The 17,043-nt window shown below is 50.4% G+C and overlaps 4 protein-coding genes; 3 read left to right on the top strand and 1 right to left on the bottom strand.

The window, feature by feature from the left end:
* Nucleotides 1-536: 536 nt before the first annotated feature.
* FFUJ_04091 (uncharacterized protein) lies at nucleotides 537-2,343 on the top strand (the record flags this gene model as incomplete). XM_023572665.1 has 7 exons in its annotated part: nucleotides 537-639; nucleotides 690-1,193; nucleotides 1,243-1,460; nucleotides 1,508-1,729; nucleotides 1,777-1,833; nucleotides 1,880-2,153; nucleotides 2,198-2,343. 7 exons carry the CDS (start codon nucleotides 537-539, stop codon nucleotides 2,341-2,343), a joined length of 1,524 nt encoding a protein of 507 aa, XP_023426747.1.
* A 1,117-nt stretch (nucleotides 2,344-3,460) lies between these two features.
* On the top strand, nucleotides 3,461-8,498 carry FFUJ_04090 (related to transcription regulatory protein; the record flags this gene model as incomplete). XM_023572666.1 has 6 exons in its annotated part: nucleotides 3,461-4,078; nucleotides 4,377-4,526; nucleotides 4,588-4,688; nucleotides 4,745-5,315; nucleotides 5,377-7,902; nucleotides 7,959-8,498. The coding sequence occupies 6 exons, from the start codon at nucleotides 3,461-3,463 to the stop codon at nucleotides 8,496-8,498; spliced, it is 4,506 nt and encodes a 1,501-aa protein (XP_023426748.1).
* Nucleotides 8,499-9,237: 739 nt separating this feature from the next.
* FFUJ_04089 (probable acetoacetyl-CoA thiolase) lies at nucleotides 9,238-10,632 on the bottom strand (the record flags this gene model as incomplete). XM_023572667.1 has 4 exons in its annotated part: nucleotides 9,238-10,240; nucleotides 10,328-10,400; nucleotides 10,464-10,513; nucleotides 10,568-10,632. 4 exons carry the CDS (start codon nucleotides 10,630-10,632, stop codon nucleotides 9,238-9,240), a joined length of 1,191 nt encoding a protein of 396 aa, XP_023426749.1.
* Nucleotides 10,633-11,234: 602 nt separating this feature from the next.
* On the top strand, nucleotides 11,235-14,914 carry FFUJ_04088 (probable ribosomal elongation factor EF-2; the record flags this gene model as incomplete). XM_023572668.1 has 5 exons in its annotated part: nucleotides 11,235-11,254; nucleotides 11,324-11,460; nucleotides 11,513-13,653; nucleotides 13,734-13,821; nucleotides 14,349-14,914. The coding sequence occupies 5 exons, from the start codon at nucleotides 11,235-11,237 to the stop codon at nucleotides 14,912-14,914; spliced, it is 2,952 nt and encodes a 983-aa protein (XP_023426750.1).
* Between the last annotated feature and the right edge of the window lie 2,129 nt (nucleotides 14,915-17,043).

The following is a 17,043-nucleotide window of genomic DNA, read 5'->3' on the forward strand; positions in this document are numbered from 1 at the left end:
ATAGGACTTCAAAATTTGGAGTTTAATAGCTGTTTCGACTGCCTCCTGTATAGCAAGCTTTACCAGCCATCAAGGCGAACGGGAGTTCTGGGAAGGAATGGTTGATTTGTGGTGGTTTTAATGGGATTGGGACATCAGCGAAATAAAGCGGAACACAAGTGGAGTAACAATTTTCACTTCACTGACCTATTGCTGGCTCTTGCCATATGGAATTGAAAGCGCAGAGACTAATATAGATATTTCTTTACCTGCCGTTTGGCCTTGCAAAAAACTGCGCTGTTGGGGGAAAGTGAGGTGCAGGTGCTCTTTTCGAGAGTGAGGCAACGGTTCGTTTGAAGAAGGAGCGAACCAGTTTCCAACCTCACTTCGAAATTTGGACCACTCTCTACCACTCCCTTGGCTCTTAATTAATTCCTGCACTTCTTTGAATTCGTCTTTTCTTTCCTTTTCGCTCCACAACGCCTTGAGCCTATCGCCAACCAACCCACTTCCTTCTATCACTCCTATGTCTCTTGTGCTTCTGGCTGGCTATGAACATGTCTTCTAAGGCGATGCTCTTTTTCTTTTTGGGAGTGACCTTTCTTACGGTCTTCGCGACAGAGGCGCACTGCTTCTCATGGAGGCCGCGACCTGCGGATGGTATGTTCGAGAGATCGCGCTGGCGCTTTGATGCTAATATCACCATATAGGTCACCAGGTTACACTCCAGCACCCACAACGCAGTAGCGATAACACCGCCCTGCTCAACAAGCAATCGGAGAAGAGGTTATCCAACGCTTACACTACCGCACTTCAAGAGCTTCAAGACCTGGAGTCTGAGCCTCTCTGCCATCGCATCGCTGCACGTCTGCTAGTCAACAACTGTCACCTCCTGGATGGCCAAGACGACGCCAAGGTCCATATTGATAGCGGGAGAGCTGCTCGCGACTTTGTGGATTCTTATGCAGCAAGTCTTGCTATTTGCGACTTGGAGCGCGGCAGTTTCAGAATTCCTGTATCTTGTTCCAAGTTTCGAGAGGCAACCCTGGCTACCCTTTCTGCTTCACCTATCCCACAACTCCATGTTTTGACCGTTGAGATTGACGAGTGTCTCGAGGGCCTTGCTCAGTCAGATTCGGCTTGGAATACATGGGTGAGCTATCGCCACAAAGCGTTGAGGTTCTGCGATGCCGCAAGGGCAGATCACCAGAAAGGTTAGTGAGCGCCCAACCAGAGAGATGCCACACTGACCGTTCATAAAAGACGAGAACATCCTCCTTTATCAGAGAATCACTAAAATTCTCGAGAAACTCACCCACGATATTGAGGCAGACATGGAGAAACGATTCCATTCACTCAATCGAGCCTATACTGCCGCAAGCCAGTCTGTTCAAGACATGGGGCCTCATGTTCGACATCTCCGTACAGAGATGGAAAGAGCTAGTCAAATTCTGCGAGATGATTTGGGCCGCGCTGCTCAGGTACATAGCCATTAATTCTTTCTAAGGCACACTACTGACACAGGCAGGACTCGCGCGATGTCGTGGAAAACGGTCTCAAGGAAACGAAAGTGCTCCACGATCTTTTAGAACTTCTTACTCGCTCAGTGCAAGAGAAGACTGCAGACATCGTGTCATCACAAGAGGTTGCCCTCCAAACAAGCAGAAAGCAGTTAAACAACGAGGTCGATATACTTATGGCGGTGATGGGTGCGGCAGTCTCGTCGTCTGTTTCTCTTCAAAATCAAGTGGTGAGTCTGCTGAGGAATCACTCGGAAGTCAAGGTTGACCATTTAAGGAAATGACGGAATCTCTGACTGCAGATATCCTGGAGAAGCAGGTCAAAATCGAAAAAGTAAGTACCGGCTCCCATCCTTGAGTATTCTGTTAACCAGCTGAAGGGTATGGGGAAACTCGAAGAACTTGCCGAAGACTTGCTGGTCAAGTACGATAACCATGAATCCCGCCTCGACAAGGCCTTTCGAAAGACCGGCCAGGTCCTGGACATACTTGATGCAACTGCTGCATCTGCCAGTGGCTTGAAAAGCTCTGTGTTAAGCAGTTTCGGGCTTTCGGGAGTTTGGCCATACGTTATTTGCCCATTTTTGTCGCTTGCAATGGGATCTTATGGTCTTCAACCTTCCCTTGTGAGAAACATATGGCTCGTTGGGTTTGGTAAGTTTCTGACCTTGCCAAAAGACTTTCGCTAATTGTATCAGGCGAGTTGATGGGCATGGTTGTGTCAAAAGCAGATTCTTATAAAGATGCTTTCGGCTTTCCATCGATAGTCGAAACCCCTGCTTCAACCTTCGACGACACGTTCAACGCCTCCCTCTCGGGAGAGAACATTCTCAAAAGCGTTTGATGCTTCGTTATCGTCATCATCCAAGTGAAGGTGAAATAAAAGGTCGGGCTACGTATAGTGGTTGTTTTGGGATTCATTTGATACCAGGGCAGACATGGGATTATGAACGGGATGGGTACTTTCAGACTTGGCTCGCATTTATCATGTCTTTTTTTTTCATTTTAACTCTCGGGATTCGGGATTTGGGATACGAGCTAGATCACGCATGGGAACATACGGAGTACAGAGGCGGTATCAAAAGGATCCTGAGGAATTTCGTGGCGCCAGGAGCATATCAGTTTGCTCTGAGCATAGGAGTTTTGCCAATCAATTTCATGAACCACTGCATCATTTGCCTTTCCATATCCGGCATCGGAGAAATTAGAATTGATTGCCCTATGAACCAACCTGTATTTGCAAATGTTGTTCGTGTCTCCACATGAGAGTTTCAGCCTCGTCGCCATAAGAAAAAATAAAAATAAGACAGTTGCACAATAGTAGCATTGAGTTTCTAAATGGCGCTCATTATAACCACTTAGAATTGAAGCCAGAAGTGCAAAGAGAAGAACAATAGGAAATAATGATTGGTGGGGCTCCTGGTCATGCTACACAAAAGTTTCATCATCAGACAACAAGGCTGAGCCGTCGCTCATTTAACAGTGATAAGATATGGCCGAGCGCACGAATTAGAGCTCGCTGAGAACCCCACAATGCCTATCACCACGTGATTCTTCCAGTAGAGAATCGGCGTCACCCTAGCCGCGAGCTCGCAACTTTGTATGCAGCTGGGTTTTACATCCAGACGAATCACCCCTCGCCAACACACATTTTAGCCTTTGGGTTCTCATCGTTTACACTATACGTTTTGCGCAAACTCGTCTCCATGTAGAGTTCTACTGGCGCCGGCATTTCTTCACCTGGTGTAAGTCTTTTGTCGATGATGTCGCGAATTGCTTCTGCCATTCACCCGTTCTCCTGATCTCTTGGAGGCGCAGTCCACCAACGCGCATGACAACCATTAGGTTTCCAGCCTACGAGCATGCCTGATCGTGAAGTGTCTAGGGTCATGATTCTGACATATCGGAACTCCACCGTTTCAAACGAAATAACCTACTAACGAGGACTTGTTTAGAACAGAATGAACAGCCAGAACCTTGGCCCTGTAGTATACGATCGAGACCGCGAGATGGAAGAACGACACCGAGCTTTACAGCAGCGTGAGGAGATGGCCCGTCGGGACCAAGAGAGAGAACGTGAACAGCGCGATAGAGAGCGCGATCGAGATCGAGAGTCCAACGACCGGTACCAATCTACACCTCACCATAGCAGCGCCGGCTCCATTCCCATTCACCAGCCGGTCGCGTCGCGGATCTCTGGCGCAATTCATAGTCCAGGCGGACTTCTTGCGAATCACAACGGAAATCCTCAAATTCCCCTCGGTAACCCACCAGGTCCTCCCCTGGCCGCCTTCGGAGGGCCACTCCAGAGCGAGCACAACCGACCGGTCCAACACGGTGGACCAAATAATACCAATACACAACCACAAATGTTCGCGCCGATGCCGCACGGTGGACCGCCGACATCGACACAAGCTGCTGCCAACAGTGTCGCGGCTGTGTTTGGCGGTCCTTTGCAGCAACAGCCTCCGGAAGGCCAGCGTGGGGGCCAGCAGGGCGCGCCGTTTAACCCAGCTGCTGCATCGGCAGCTCATCAGCTTCCTGGGGGAATTACCCAAGGGCAGCAACCTATTTTAAACGTAAGTTTCATTGCAATACAGTTCCTTTTGCGACGGGATGTTGTCATTGGAGGGGTATCAGCAACCTTACATGCGCACGTCGCAGCCACCCGCTAAGTTTGCGTTTGCTTTGCGAGCTGGTGATGCGACAGCGCGGGCCGCTGTTAAGCCACCCACAAACCTTTGCCTTACTTTTCTATCCAACCCAACTTCATCTACCCCTCTTCTTATTTCTCCAAATTCCCTGACGGCTCTCGTGTGAAATCTTTACAACTCGTCACATTTTGTTTGCCTAGTGCCCGTTTTCTTGCTCTCGCAGACATTGTCCACCATGGAGCCTCATGCTCTCCTGGCAAGTCTTCCGGCGAACCCAGGCGATCTTGTTGGTATCTTTAACCATGAAGGAGAAGGCATGGCGCTTCTCCATGGACAAGAATCCGGCGTACCTTTGTTCTATTTTACTCTTATTGTATAGCATATGCTCTACTGGTATCGCTGCGTATATGTTTGCTGACTGCTTTTCTTTCCAGGATGCCCTCACCTACCTTGACCAGGTCAAAGTCCAGTTCCATGACCAACCAGACGTCTATAACCGATTCTTGGATATCATGAAAGACTTTAAAAGCCAGGCGTATGTTGCTGATTGAGCCGCCACTTTTGTCGTGACCTCAGCTAACGCAAGGACAGTATTGACACACCAGGGGTTATCAACCGAGTATCTGAGCTCTTCGCCGGGCATCCAAACCTGATTCAAGGGTTCAACACTTTCTTACCTCCCGGTTATCGTATCGAGTGCGGCGCTGGTAACGATCCGAATACAATACGAGTGACCACACCTATGGGTACCACAGTTCAATCTATCACAGGACGCGGAAACCAGGGTGACGGTCACGGTCCTGCCACAGCTAACCAGCCCTTGTTCCCTGAACGAGGTAGCCAGTGGCAGCAACAGAGACCGCAGCATAGCATCGAGAGCCCAGAGGCACAGTTCAGTACCCCTGTTCAGAATGGTGCAAGTCTATTTGTTCAAGCTGCAGCCCACAATGCTGCTTTCAACGAGAGCAACAACTCGGGGCAGCGACGTGCTCTGCCCCAAGGCAGCACAGGTCCTGGGGAGGGGCCAAATGCGCGCCAGGCCTTGACACCCACTCCTTCTGGACAAGCTGGAGTAAACGGCAATGCAGCGAATCAGGCAAACATGGAGCGACGGGGGCCAGTTGAATTCAACCATGCTATCAGCTATGTGAATAAGATCAAGGTAAAAACCATTGCTCATATCCCAACTTTTTAAAGCGTCAGATGTACTAATCATGGCAAAGAACCGGTTCCAGGACAAGCCTGAGATCTACAAACAATTCCTTGAAATTCTTCAAACCTACCAGCGCGAACAAAAGCCTATCCAGGACGTATATGCGCAGGTTACGACCCTGTTCAACTCGGCTCCTGACTTGCTCGAAGATTTCAAACAATTTCTGCCAGAATCAGCTGGGCAGGCAAAGCAGACCCCCAACCGCATGGACGATGGACCCCCATCTGGACCCAACCAGACACCACAGCCTGCTATGAGAGATGGACAAAAGATGCCTCCTCTTGGTAGCTTTGCGCCGCCTGCAAGCGCCACTAAAGACAACAAAAAGCGACCCCGAGCCGACAAGCAAGCTGCTCAGCCTGCGACCGTTCTTGCAGACGCGACCTTAATTACACGGAATCTTCCTCCAATTGCGAATGGTCACAAGAGGCCTAAACTCAACCATACCAGACCAGGAGGTGACAATTCAGCAGTCGAGCCAACTCTTACGCCGGTTATGCCAGAGCCCTACCCTGCTAAACCCTCCTCGACATCTAGCCAGGAGGAGATTGCCTTCTTCGAACGCGTCAAGAAGTTCCTTAGTAACCGATCTACTATGAACGAGTTCTTGAAGCTTTGTAATCTCTTCAGTCAGAACATCATCGACCGAAACACATTATTTCACAAGGGTGCGTTGTTCATCGGCGCAAACCCTGACTTGCTGAACTTCTGGAAGACCTTTGTTGGTGTTGATACTCAAGATGTCATTATCGACAATCGTCCTGCGCCCCCGACAGAGAAGGTGTCTCTCAGCAACTGTCGTGGGTATGGACCTAGTTATCGATTACTTCCCAAGCGAGAGCGCCTCAAACCCTGCAGCGGCCGAGACGAGCTCTGCAACTCTGTTCTCAATGATGAGTGGGCTTCACACCCTACGTGGGCGTCGGAGGATAGCGGATTCGTTGCTCATAGAAAGAACCAGTTTGAAGAAGGCCTGCACCGTATCGAGGAAGAGCGCCACGATTATGACTTCAACATTGAAGCTAACATCAAGTGCATCCAGCTCCTGGAGCCTATTGCACAAAATATGCTCGCCATGTCTGCTGCTGAGAGGGAAACATTCCAGATGCCTGTTGCACTCGCTGGACAAAGCACGTCTATTTTCAAGCGCATCTGCAAGAAGATATATGGTGATCGAGGTATCGATGTTGTTAATGACATGTTCACCCATCCTTTCGACGTGGTGCCTGTCCTATTGGCTCGCATGAAGCAGAAGGATGAGGAGTGGCGGTTCTCCCAGCGAGAATGGGAGAAGGTGTGGCATGCCCAAACTGAGAACATGCATCTCAAGAGTCTGGACCACATGGGTATTCTTGTCAAACAAAACGACAAGAGGCACTTAACTGCGAAGCACTTGGTCGATGTCATTAAGACAAAGCATGAGGAACAGCGCCGCGAGCGATCGTTGAAGGGTGATGTCCCTCGACACCAGTTCAGCTGGGACTTTAGTGACAAGGATACCATCATCGATCTTCTGCGCCTCATGATGCTGTACAGCTTGCACAATGGACAGCACAGCAGCCAAGAAAAGGAACGCATTCTGGAATTCTTTGAGTCCTTCATCCCTGCCTTCTTCGATATTCCCGAGGAGAACATCCAGGATAAGCTTCCCAAGATGCAGCCCGATTCTGGCGAGGATGAAGTGGAGGATCACACGCCTGCAGAGCTGACCAACGGCCGCAGCCGACGTAACGGTCGAAAAGGAGATCTACTTAGAGGAGTTCTTGATCCTGGCCGTAACGGTAGCAAACCCCGCGGACATAAGGAAGACAGCGCCTCTGGAAGCAAAGAGACAACGCCTGATGTTACTTCAGCGAATGAAGAGGAGATGCCCGATGCTTCCGATGACGTTGCCAACACTGACGTTTCTAACGAACGCTGGATACCCAATATCCCCAAACCCGTTGTTGTTGGTCAGAGCGAAGAGATCCTGAACACTGAAGGCGAGTTGAAGGCCGATGGATTCTTCACACGACCATGGTACAACTTCTTCTGCAACCAGACCCTGTTCGTCTTCTTCAGCATCTTCCAAACTCTATATCGACGTCTTCAAGATCTCAAAGAAGCAAAGGAGGTTGTGGCCAAGGAGGTTGAACGTCTCAATAAACAGAAGCCTGCTCGGGATATTGGTTTTACTGAGAACCACATGAAGTTCTTCGACACCAACGATGACCCAGACAGTTACTGGCCGAAGACCCTTGAGCTCATCGAGGAGTATATTTCCGGTGACGTTGACGAGAGTCGATACCAGGATGTGATGCGACACTATTACCTCAAGACTGGATGGAAGGTGTACACAATCCAGGACCTGCTCAAGACCCTCTGCCGTCTGGCCCTTACCTGCAGTAGCACAGACGTAAAGGAGAAGACTCCTGACCTCATTGCCCAGTACCAGGCCAACCGCGAGCGAGAGGAAACAAGTTACCAAACAGAGATTAGCGCCCGAAAGTTCGCTGAAAAGTGTGTTAAGGATGGTGATATTTTCGTGATATGCTGGGTAAGTTCAAGTCACCATGACTTTTTCTAAACGTCAGACCTCTAACAATATCACAGTTCCCCTCCAAGTCTGAGGCGACCGTGCGATGGCTTCAACGCGAAGAAACAACCTTCTACATGGACGAGATGCAACTCCGTGAGCGTTGGCAGTATTATATTTCATCCTTCATTCGCGTTGAGCCCACCGAGGGAGTACCTAGATCGAAGCTCCAGAAGGTTGTACTCTCTCGCAACCTTCCCTCACCCGACGCCGATGCAGACGAGGACTCCATTCCTAAAGCTGTCTCGTATAAGGAGAACCTGACCATTAGTATTTGTCTTAAGAGTTCAAAGATGATCTGGGCTCCGGAAACTTCTGAATACGTCGTATATGACCATGGTCCCAAGTCGGCAGAACAGCGTGAGCGTCGCGACAAGTTCATCCGCGCCCTTAGCGCCCATCGAGAGAACAAGCTTCTCGAGAAGTGGGTGCACAATCCTGCATGGACGAAGGACCTGAGTCCAGAGGAGGTTCAAGAGCAAAATAAGAACTTCCGCAAGTGGATGGACGACGGTGTCGTTCCGCCCAGCGCTGCTGAAGACGTGGAGATGGATTAGCCCTCTAACTCTCGCCAGCAGCAAGAGCAGGGACGAAAGCGTAGCAGAGAAGCTGCGCCCACAAAGCCTGCAGCGACCGTCCCAAAGCCAAGCGGTAAGGGGTCACGAAAGAGGCCTGCGGAATCGCTCGCTTCTGCTCCGTCAAACAAGAAGACGAGATACAGTCCTCGCATTACCAGAGCACGATCTGGGAGCGACGAGTCGCGCAAGGAGGGGGGTGAATAACTTTTAAAGGAAATGAATGGGGATAGTGTGCTTGTACGGAACTCATCAGCGGTTTGGTTGTTTTTGTTTTTTTTCATCCTTTCCTCAATCATTTTGTTTCTAGTCTTTGAGATTCAAAAGGCGACAGGAAATTTGCAACCAGAAGGCTTGCACGCACATCACTTTTCCTATTATAGCGAGGTTGATACGATGTTTGAGGAGTTTAGAGCTCCTTTGGCCTGTACTCTAGAAACTATATAACCAAGCACGTCATGATTGATATCAGTATCGAAGTTGTGCAGTTAATGTCGTCATATCAAAAGTCAAGCCTTAGTTGGTTTCCTGTGAATTACAAATGGTATTTATATCTCTTCCTAAATCCTAAATGGCTATGTAAGGGTATACCATGGAGCAGTCAGATATCGTAGGCCATATCAAGATGCGTCAGATACAGCAAGACAAACCTTTTCCTTCCATCGAACCACATGCCTGTTTAATGTATCATCTAAATCGTCAATTATCCCAGTCGCGCCTTTTATTGCAGGTTCTCGATAACCATAGCAGAAGCACCACCACCACCGTTGCAGATACCAACGGCGCCAATCTTGGCCTTCTTCTCCTTGAGGACGGAGGTAAGGGTGGTGACAATACGGGCACCAGAGCATCCAAGAGGGTGACCGATGGCAACGGAACCACCGTAGACGTTCACCTGGTCAGGGTTAAGACCAAGGATCTTCATGTTGGCGAGGGCAACGGCGGAGAAGGCCTCGTTGATCTCGTAGTACTCGACCTGGTCGGCGGTCAAGCCAGCGTGCTTGATGGCCTTGGGAATGGCCAGAGCGGGAGCGATGGTGAACCGCTCAGGCTCACGCTCAGCATCACCCCAACCAAGAATCTTGGCAACAGGCTTAAGGTTGAGCTCCTTGAGCTTAGCCTCGGAGACGAGGACAACGGCGGCGGCGCCATCGTTGATGGGAGCAGCGTTAGGGGCAGTGACAGTACCATCAGGCTTGAAAGCAGGGCGCACAGCCTTGAGCTTGTCGACATTCAGATTCTTGACCTCGTCGTCGCGCTCAACCTTGATAGCGGGCTTGCCACGGCCACCGGGGACCTCAACGGGGACGATCTCAGTGAAAAGACCAGCCTCAGTGGCAGCCTGAGCCTTCTTGTATGAGTTGATGGCGTACTCGTCCTGAGCCTCGCGGGTGAGCTCATGGTCCTGAACGCAAAGCTCAGCAGAGATGCCCATGTGGTCCTTCTTGAAAGAGTCGGTCAAACCGTCCTTGAGGACACCATCGACGAGAGTCTGGTCGCCGTACTTGGCGCCGTTTCGGAGGTTAGGGAGGTAGTGAGGAGTGTTGGACATGGACTCGGTTCCACCAGCAACGACAATGTCGGAAGTGCCGAGCATAATGTTTTGGGCACCAAGAATGATGGCCTTGAGCGAGGAAGCGCAGACCTTGTTCACGGTCGTGGCGATGACAGTCTGGGGAAGGCCTGCACCGAGGGCACATTGGCGAGCAGGGCCCTGTCCAACGCTGGAGGCAAATCATGTCAGCAACGAGGTCGCAGTTATCTCAATTTTCGAGATCATGATGGCGGGGTAGAGAAAACAAGAGACCTACCCAGCGGAGAGGACATTGCCAAAAAAGACCTCGTCGACATCCTCAGGCTTGATACCGGCACGCTCGACAGCTCCTGTGGACAGTTTTTAGTACCCGGGATGTGTTTTTGGTTCGTGGCTGTGAGGTTCAATCTTACCCTTGATGGCGACAGCTCCCAGTTGAACGGCGGTCTGGCTCGACAAAGAGCTATATTGATATTAGCCACTACACGACAATGATCTAGCAAATACTCATGCTAACCCGAGGAATGAGCCGATGGGCGTACGAGCCGTGGAGACGATGTAGACAGGAGGAAGGTTGGCCATTTTGGAAGATTTGATGTGTTATGATGGAAGATGACAAAAAATCAGGAGATCGTCAGCGGAGAGCTTAAGGTAGTTTATAGATTGATAAATTGGACAGTGGAGCGGAAACCGGCGGCAATTTTGTTGAGGTAGCGAATCTTACAGCTACCTACAACCTAAGCGAACAGCACTTTCCTTCCAATGGTTCTAGCTTGAGAGGCTAATATTGGGTAAGGCAGGAAGTGAGCAATAGAGAGGCCCCTCCTACCCGTGGTTGAGGTGCCATTGCCCTCGAATTCGGGATCCGTATAGCGGGAAATGGAGGCTTTGGAGGGGCACGGCTCTTGCGAATACGCCGCCGCGCCGCTGTCGGCAGGAACCCCTGTCAATTTCCGGCCCCACTTGTACCTGCCTCAGTCTTCCCGTCTTTGCTCTTCATGAACGATCGAGTGCACGTGACATCAAAAAAGTTGGCGACAGAATAGAGCTGCGCGCGCGAAGTCAGGTCTAGACAGGGAGCTCTAGTGACAAGATTGACGATCAGAGAAACCAAATTCTCACGTCGCCAATTGTCTGCGCATACAGAAACACGCATTTGCGCATCTCTTCTATTCACAGCGACAATGGATGATCTTTACGACGAGTACGTATCTTGTTCTTTCGTCGCGTTTCGAGCTTGACAATTTGACGGCGCGCTGACTTATCGCGACAGGTTCGGTAACTTCATTGGAGAGGAGGCCGAGTCAGAGGAGGGCTCAGAGGTCGGCGTTGGTGCGGATGACTATACCTACGATGACGAGCCAGATGAGGCTCCTGGTGTGACAGGCCAGGAGCTCATGGAGATTGACGGTACGAGCCCGGGACAAAGGCTACGAACATATACTAATTCATGGGTTGGCAGATGGCCCATCAAATGCGATTATTCTCCACGAAGATAAGCAGTACTATCCAACTGCCGAGCAGGTATACGGCGCCGATGTCGAGACCCGTGTCGAAGAAGAGGATGCCCAGCCTCTATCCCAACCCATCATCGCCCCCATCGAGCAGAAGAAGTTCAATATTGAGGAAGCCGACCTTCCACCCGTATTCTTCGACCGCGAGTTCATGACAGACTTGATGAACTTCCCAGAACAAACTCGAAACGTAGCATTAGCTGGACATTTGCACCATGGAAAGACAGCTTTCATGGACATGTTGGTACTCGAGACACACGACATCACAGATCGGCTTGAACGAAGAGTGGGCAAAAACCGGGATGAGCAATTGAGATATACGGACGTACATATCTTGGAGAGGGAAAGGGGGTTGTCCATCAAGGCTGCGCCAATGAGTTTGGTACTACCCAGTACCAAGGGCAAGTCGCACCTTGTCAACCTGATCGATACTCCCGGTCATGTTAACTTTGTCGATGAGGTGGCTGCCTCGTTCCGTTTGGTTGACGGTGTCTGTCTGGTGGTGGATGTGGTCGAGGGGGTTCAGATCAACACGGAGCAGATCATCAAGCACGCCGTTCTGGAAGACATCCCCCTGACGCTCATCATCAACAAAATGGATCGCCTCATCCTCGAGCTGAAGCTGCCACCCAAGGACGCATACTTCAAGCTCAAGCACGTTGTTGAGGAGGTCAACACTATTATCACAAACACATCTCCTACCAAGGCCGCTTCCAAGAGGATAAGTCCTGAAAAGGGCAATGTCCTATTTGCCTGCACAGATATGGGTTGGTGTTTCACGTTACCGAGCTTCGCCAAGATGTACACAGAGACCTTTGGAGATATCAACGTGGACGAGTTTGCGAAGCGGTTATGGGGCGACATCTACTATAACCCCAAGAAGCGAAACTTCTCCCGAAAACCCCTGGACGAGCGCTCAGCCCGATCGTTCGTTCACTTCATCCTCGAGCCCATCTACAAACTCTTTACACACTCCATCAGCGATAGTCCAGAAGAACTGCGGCCAGTGTTGGCCTCGTTGGGCATTGAGCTCAAGCCCTCACAATATAAGGCTGACGCGAAGGTGCTTCTGAAGCTCGTATGCGAGCAGTTCTTTGGTCCATCAACAGGCTTTGTGGATATGATCGTTAAGCACATACCAACTCCCATCGAGACTGCTGAACGATTACTTGAGCGATATTATACCGGCCCACTGGACTCGAAGGTCGCTGCCTCCATGAAGGCTTGTGACCAAGACGGCCCCTTAGTTGTTCATATCACCAAGCTCTTCAATACAGCGGATGCAAAGAGCTTTCACTCGTTCGGTCGTGTACTGAGCGGCACAGTTCGACCAGGTATGCAGGTACGCGTTCTTGGTGAAGGCTACTCCCTAGACGACGAGGAAGATATGGCTATGGCCAATATTTCAGAAGTATTCATCGGCGAGACAAGATACAACATCCCTACCGATGGCGTGCCAGCCGGTAACCTTGTGCTTCTTAGCGGCGTCGACAACTCCATTGTCAAGTCTGCTACCATTATCCCTCCCAAACTCGAAGATGACGAAGATGCCTATATCTTCCGGCCTATCACACATTTCACAGAGTCTGTCCTTAAGGTTGCCGCCGAGCCTATCAACCCCTCCGAACTCCCCAAGATGCTTGACGGACTAAGAAGAATTCAAAAATCGTACCCCCTCATTAAGACTAAGGTCGAGGAATCAGGGGAGCATGTTGTCCTCGGAACTGGAGAGTTGTACATGGATTGTGTGCTGCACGATCTTCGTCGTCTGTATGCTGACATGGACATCAAGGTTTCTGACCCGGTTACGCGGTTTTGTGAGACTGTTGTCGAGACATCAGCGACAAAATGCTATGCTATCACCCCAAACAAAAAGAACAAGATCACCATGGTTGCCGAGCAGTTGGAGAAGGGGGTCTCCAGCGATATTGAGAGTGGTGCTGTGCGCATCCGCGATCCCATTCGCAAAACTGCCAAGTTCTTCGAAGAGAAGCATGGCTGGGATAAGCTGGCTGCTCGCAGTATTTGGGCCTTCGGCCCTGAGGAGACAGGACCCAACATCCTTCAAGACGATACTCTTCCCACTGAAGTAAGTTTTAACCCTGTTGTGTCGCTTACGTTGATGGCAGCGGCGCCCTATTGCATGAGCAAGGCTAATATAAAGCTCAGGTGGACAAGAAAACACTCAACGCTGTCAAAGAGTCTATTCGACAAGGATTCAGTTGGGCTACCCGCGAGGGGCCCCTGTGCGAAGAACGTAAGCATGCTCTTTCATTTTTCATCTTGGACCACAATCTATTGCCCAGTGGCTCGTTTCGAGGAAACGTTGTATCAACAGTATGGGGCACATCCTTCAAGTCAAGAGTGGGCTTTGTATATGTTTCATTATCAGCAGTTACCATTGGCAGTGGATGTCGACAGCAACAGAGACAAGGTAGTTCCTTGTGGAGTTTCCACGAACTCTCCACCTCTGCCTTCAAGCGCCTTTCGCTGGATAATACGCGGCTGGCAAATACTTGGCAGTCTCCAAACGTGGATTCTTGCAGAATGTCGATGGGACCACCTGTTTCCACTGTGTAAGGGATTTTGTTCTGAATAGCATTACGGGCAGAGCCGCTTGACCGCTCCCGCTCTGCCAGGAACAAATGGAAAAGGATATCCGACGATCCCTTGCCCCTTGACAACGGATAGCTTATCCTCTGGGCCCCTGCAAGGATACATCCAGACATCCAGATCAGGAGCAACAGTGAACCATTCAAAACAAATACTGACATGAGGCAACAGCGATACGAAACACAAAGTTCAAAGTCACAGATGTGCTACTAGCCAACGAGGCCATCTTCCGTGGAGGTGGCCAAATCATTCCCACCTCTCGACGAGCGTGTTATTCCTCCTTCCTCATGGCATCGCCCCGCCTCATGGAGCCTGTCTACTCAGTCTCTGTAACGGGCCCAGAAGACTCCTACATGGAGGTCTACAATGTGCTCTCGCGGCGTCGCGGACACGTTTTGTCAGATGGTCCCGTTGCTGGTACGCCGCTGTATCGCGTCAACGGTCTATTGCCTGTCATTGACAGTTTCGGCTTCGAAACCGACCTGCGGATCAAGACGCAGGGCAGTTCGATGGTCAGTCTTGTGTTTGACAGCTGGAGCATCGTGCCTGGTGATCCTCTCGATCGCGAGCAGATCATTCGTCCGCTCCAGCCTGCTTCTGCACAGGCAACTGCCCGCGACTTTGTTCTCAAGACACGAAGACGCAAGGGTCTAAGCGAAGACGTTAGCGTCAAGACGTTCCTTGAGCCTGAGTTCTATCAGAGCCTGATGGAGAGTGGGATGCTTGGAGAGATCTAAACGTTTGCAATCTGTGGATGAGCGATGGGCGGGATATTCCGGGAGGGTCTTGGAGGGTCCAACATGAGGAGCAGGGGCTGCGCAAACGACTCCATTAAAGATCTTGGAGTAGTTGAACCCCGTTGGCTGAACCTTTGTTTGACGGAGATAGCCACCTGCATTTCGATAAAACGAATTTGGTAGCAAGGATGAGATGGAAGATCAGTGGCGCACTTGCGGAACCGTAGAGGACAAGCAGGACATTGGCGGGAAGGTTTCATATAGACCAGCATAAACAGGGAACAATAATCAGAAATCAAGGCCAGGTGTTGAGGTTCTTTGACTTTTTGCCTACTCCCAATTCTGTCATATAAAATAAGTTCCTGTAGAGTTGGCCATTCTAATGCTATTCTGGTTAGACCCCACGTTCCATGTCAACGACAATGGGGCCTGTTTGTTGACAGGACCTTTTTCAAGATGCCGACGATGCTAGGGGATTTATCCTTGAGCTTTACCGTGCAGGACTGTAGCGTCATGGTTATGCTTTACGACAGATCGCGCACCAGATAATTAAAGCCAAGGTTAATAACATTCAGGATCTGGACTAGTGTCGCAGTTGATTCACTAGACAATTCATCCAACAACTTGCAGTCCTGTTAATACAGATATAAAACAAAGGCCAAAGCAACAATGAAGATAGTGGAGTTGAACGAGCGCTTCGTGGAAGCTTCCACGGGACGATTAACCGGTGATCTCAACGGGTCTTTTCTAGAAACCCTTGCCCTTTCAGGGACCACGGTTTGAACCTCGTGGCAAGCAAGTGAATGACGAAGCGGTTGATAAGCATCGTGACAGGGATCATTGACAGGACACAAGGTTTGCTAGGGTGCCGGGAACGATGGGCATGAGCCCATCTGCCAGGCACATCCATAACCCATCTCGGTGAAGGCTTGAGGGTTAAAGCCATAACCTGAAGGTGTAACATTAGTCTGGGGTGCTGGACGAAGGATATCACTCATGGCTCTTTAGCAATTAAGTCTAACACTCCCCATTGGCCGTGGAGAGAGTTATTCCAAGACACTGGTGGCTTATCCCCACGTCACGAGGAGGTAGGAAATGCGGGATAGAGCAAGTGGTGTCTAAGAATATGCAAGACAATTGATGGTTGCGGACAAATACCTCCTATCATGTTTACTTTGACGATCGCCACTGAGGAAAATACAAGTCTCTTTGCGACGTCGATGGCGGACCAATCCCGAGACTCGTATAGAGCCGGGGGGATCACGTCGCGGGAGTTGCAAGATCGGGGGATCGTCACGCAGACGCAAGGCAAGGTTGCTTTCCCCCAAACATATCATTTGAGACCGCCCAAGCGAAATGCAACTGTGATCCCTGGGCGTCCACAAAACCGCAAACACACTGGGGGAGCGGGGGTCAACCCCTGAAGGATAGTGAGATGGATGAAGTCTCCAAGACAGAAGCTCCTGGAGGCTGGCCGACTAGAGCTAGGGGCGTGACTACGGTGCTGTACGATTTCGAGGACAGACTGATTGATGAGTTGAGTACCGTGAAGCTTGACCGATTCGGTATGATATGATCATGTGTGGCGGCAAGTCTAAATCCCCAGTTCTTTTAGACCCGCCAAACGGGAGCTACTAGTCTTGGCAGGACATGCCACGAAAGGAGACATCCTAGACATCGCACAAAACAGACACCTGTTGATAGTGCCCTATGAGAGACGACCTTGCCTCTTGGCTGTGAAAAGGGCCGACAGAGTCAAGCATGACGTCTCGTGGCGGTAGGTTCCGTTCCGTAGCCTACAGTGCCTGTCAAGGCACTGAAGTGACCATGAACCATGGGGGGCTCAGATTCAGTCAGGTCAGGGACGTTTGGATTTGCGGCGACCCGAAGTGGGGGACGTTGGGACGCCTCCACGAGTAGCATGCTGATATAGGGCGCTACTTAGTATGGTACGACGATGATTCCCAAAACGGAAAGCTAATCGTGGAATCTGGTCGACGTCGGTTTTTATGCACGAGAGGATAGAGAAGAAACAGAGCGAGGCTCATGAACGAAGGAAGTTGAAGAAGTCGACATATATCTTTGATTGTGAATATGTGCGTGTTCATTCATACAGCAAGGCAAATGCA

Source organism: Fusarium fujikuroi, chromosome FFUJ_chr02 (assembly GCF_900079805.1).
Source record: "Fusarium fujikuroi IMI 58289 draft genome, chromosome FFUJ_chr02".
Taxonomy (NCBI): domain Eukaryota; kingdom Fungi; phylum Ascomycota; class Sordariomycetes; order Hypocreales; family Nectriaceae; genus Fusarium; species Fusarium fujikuroi.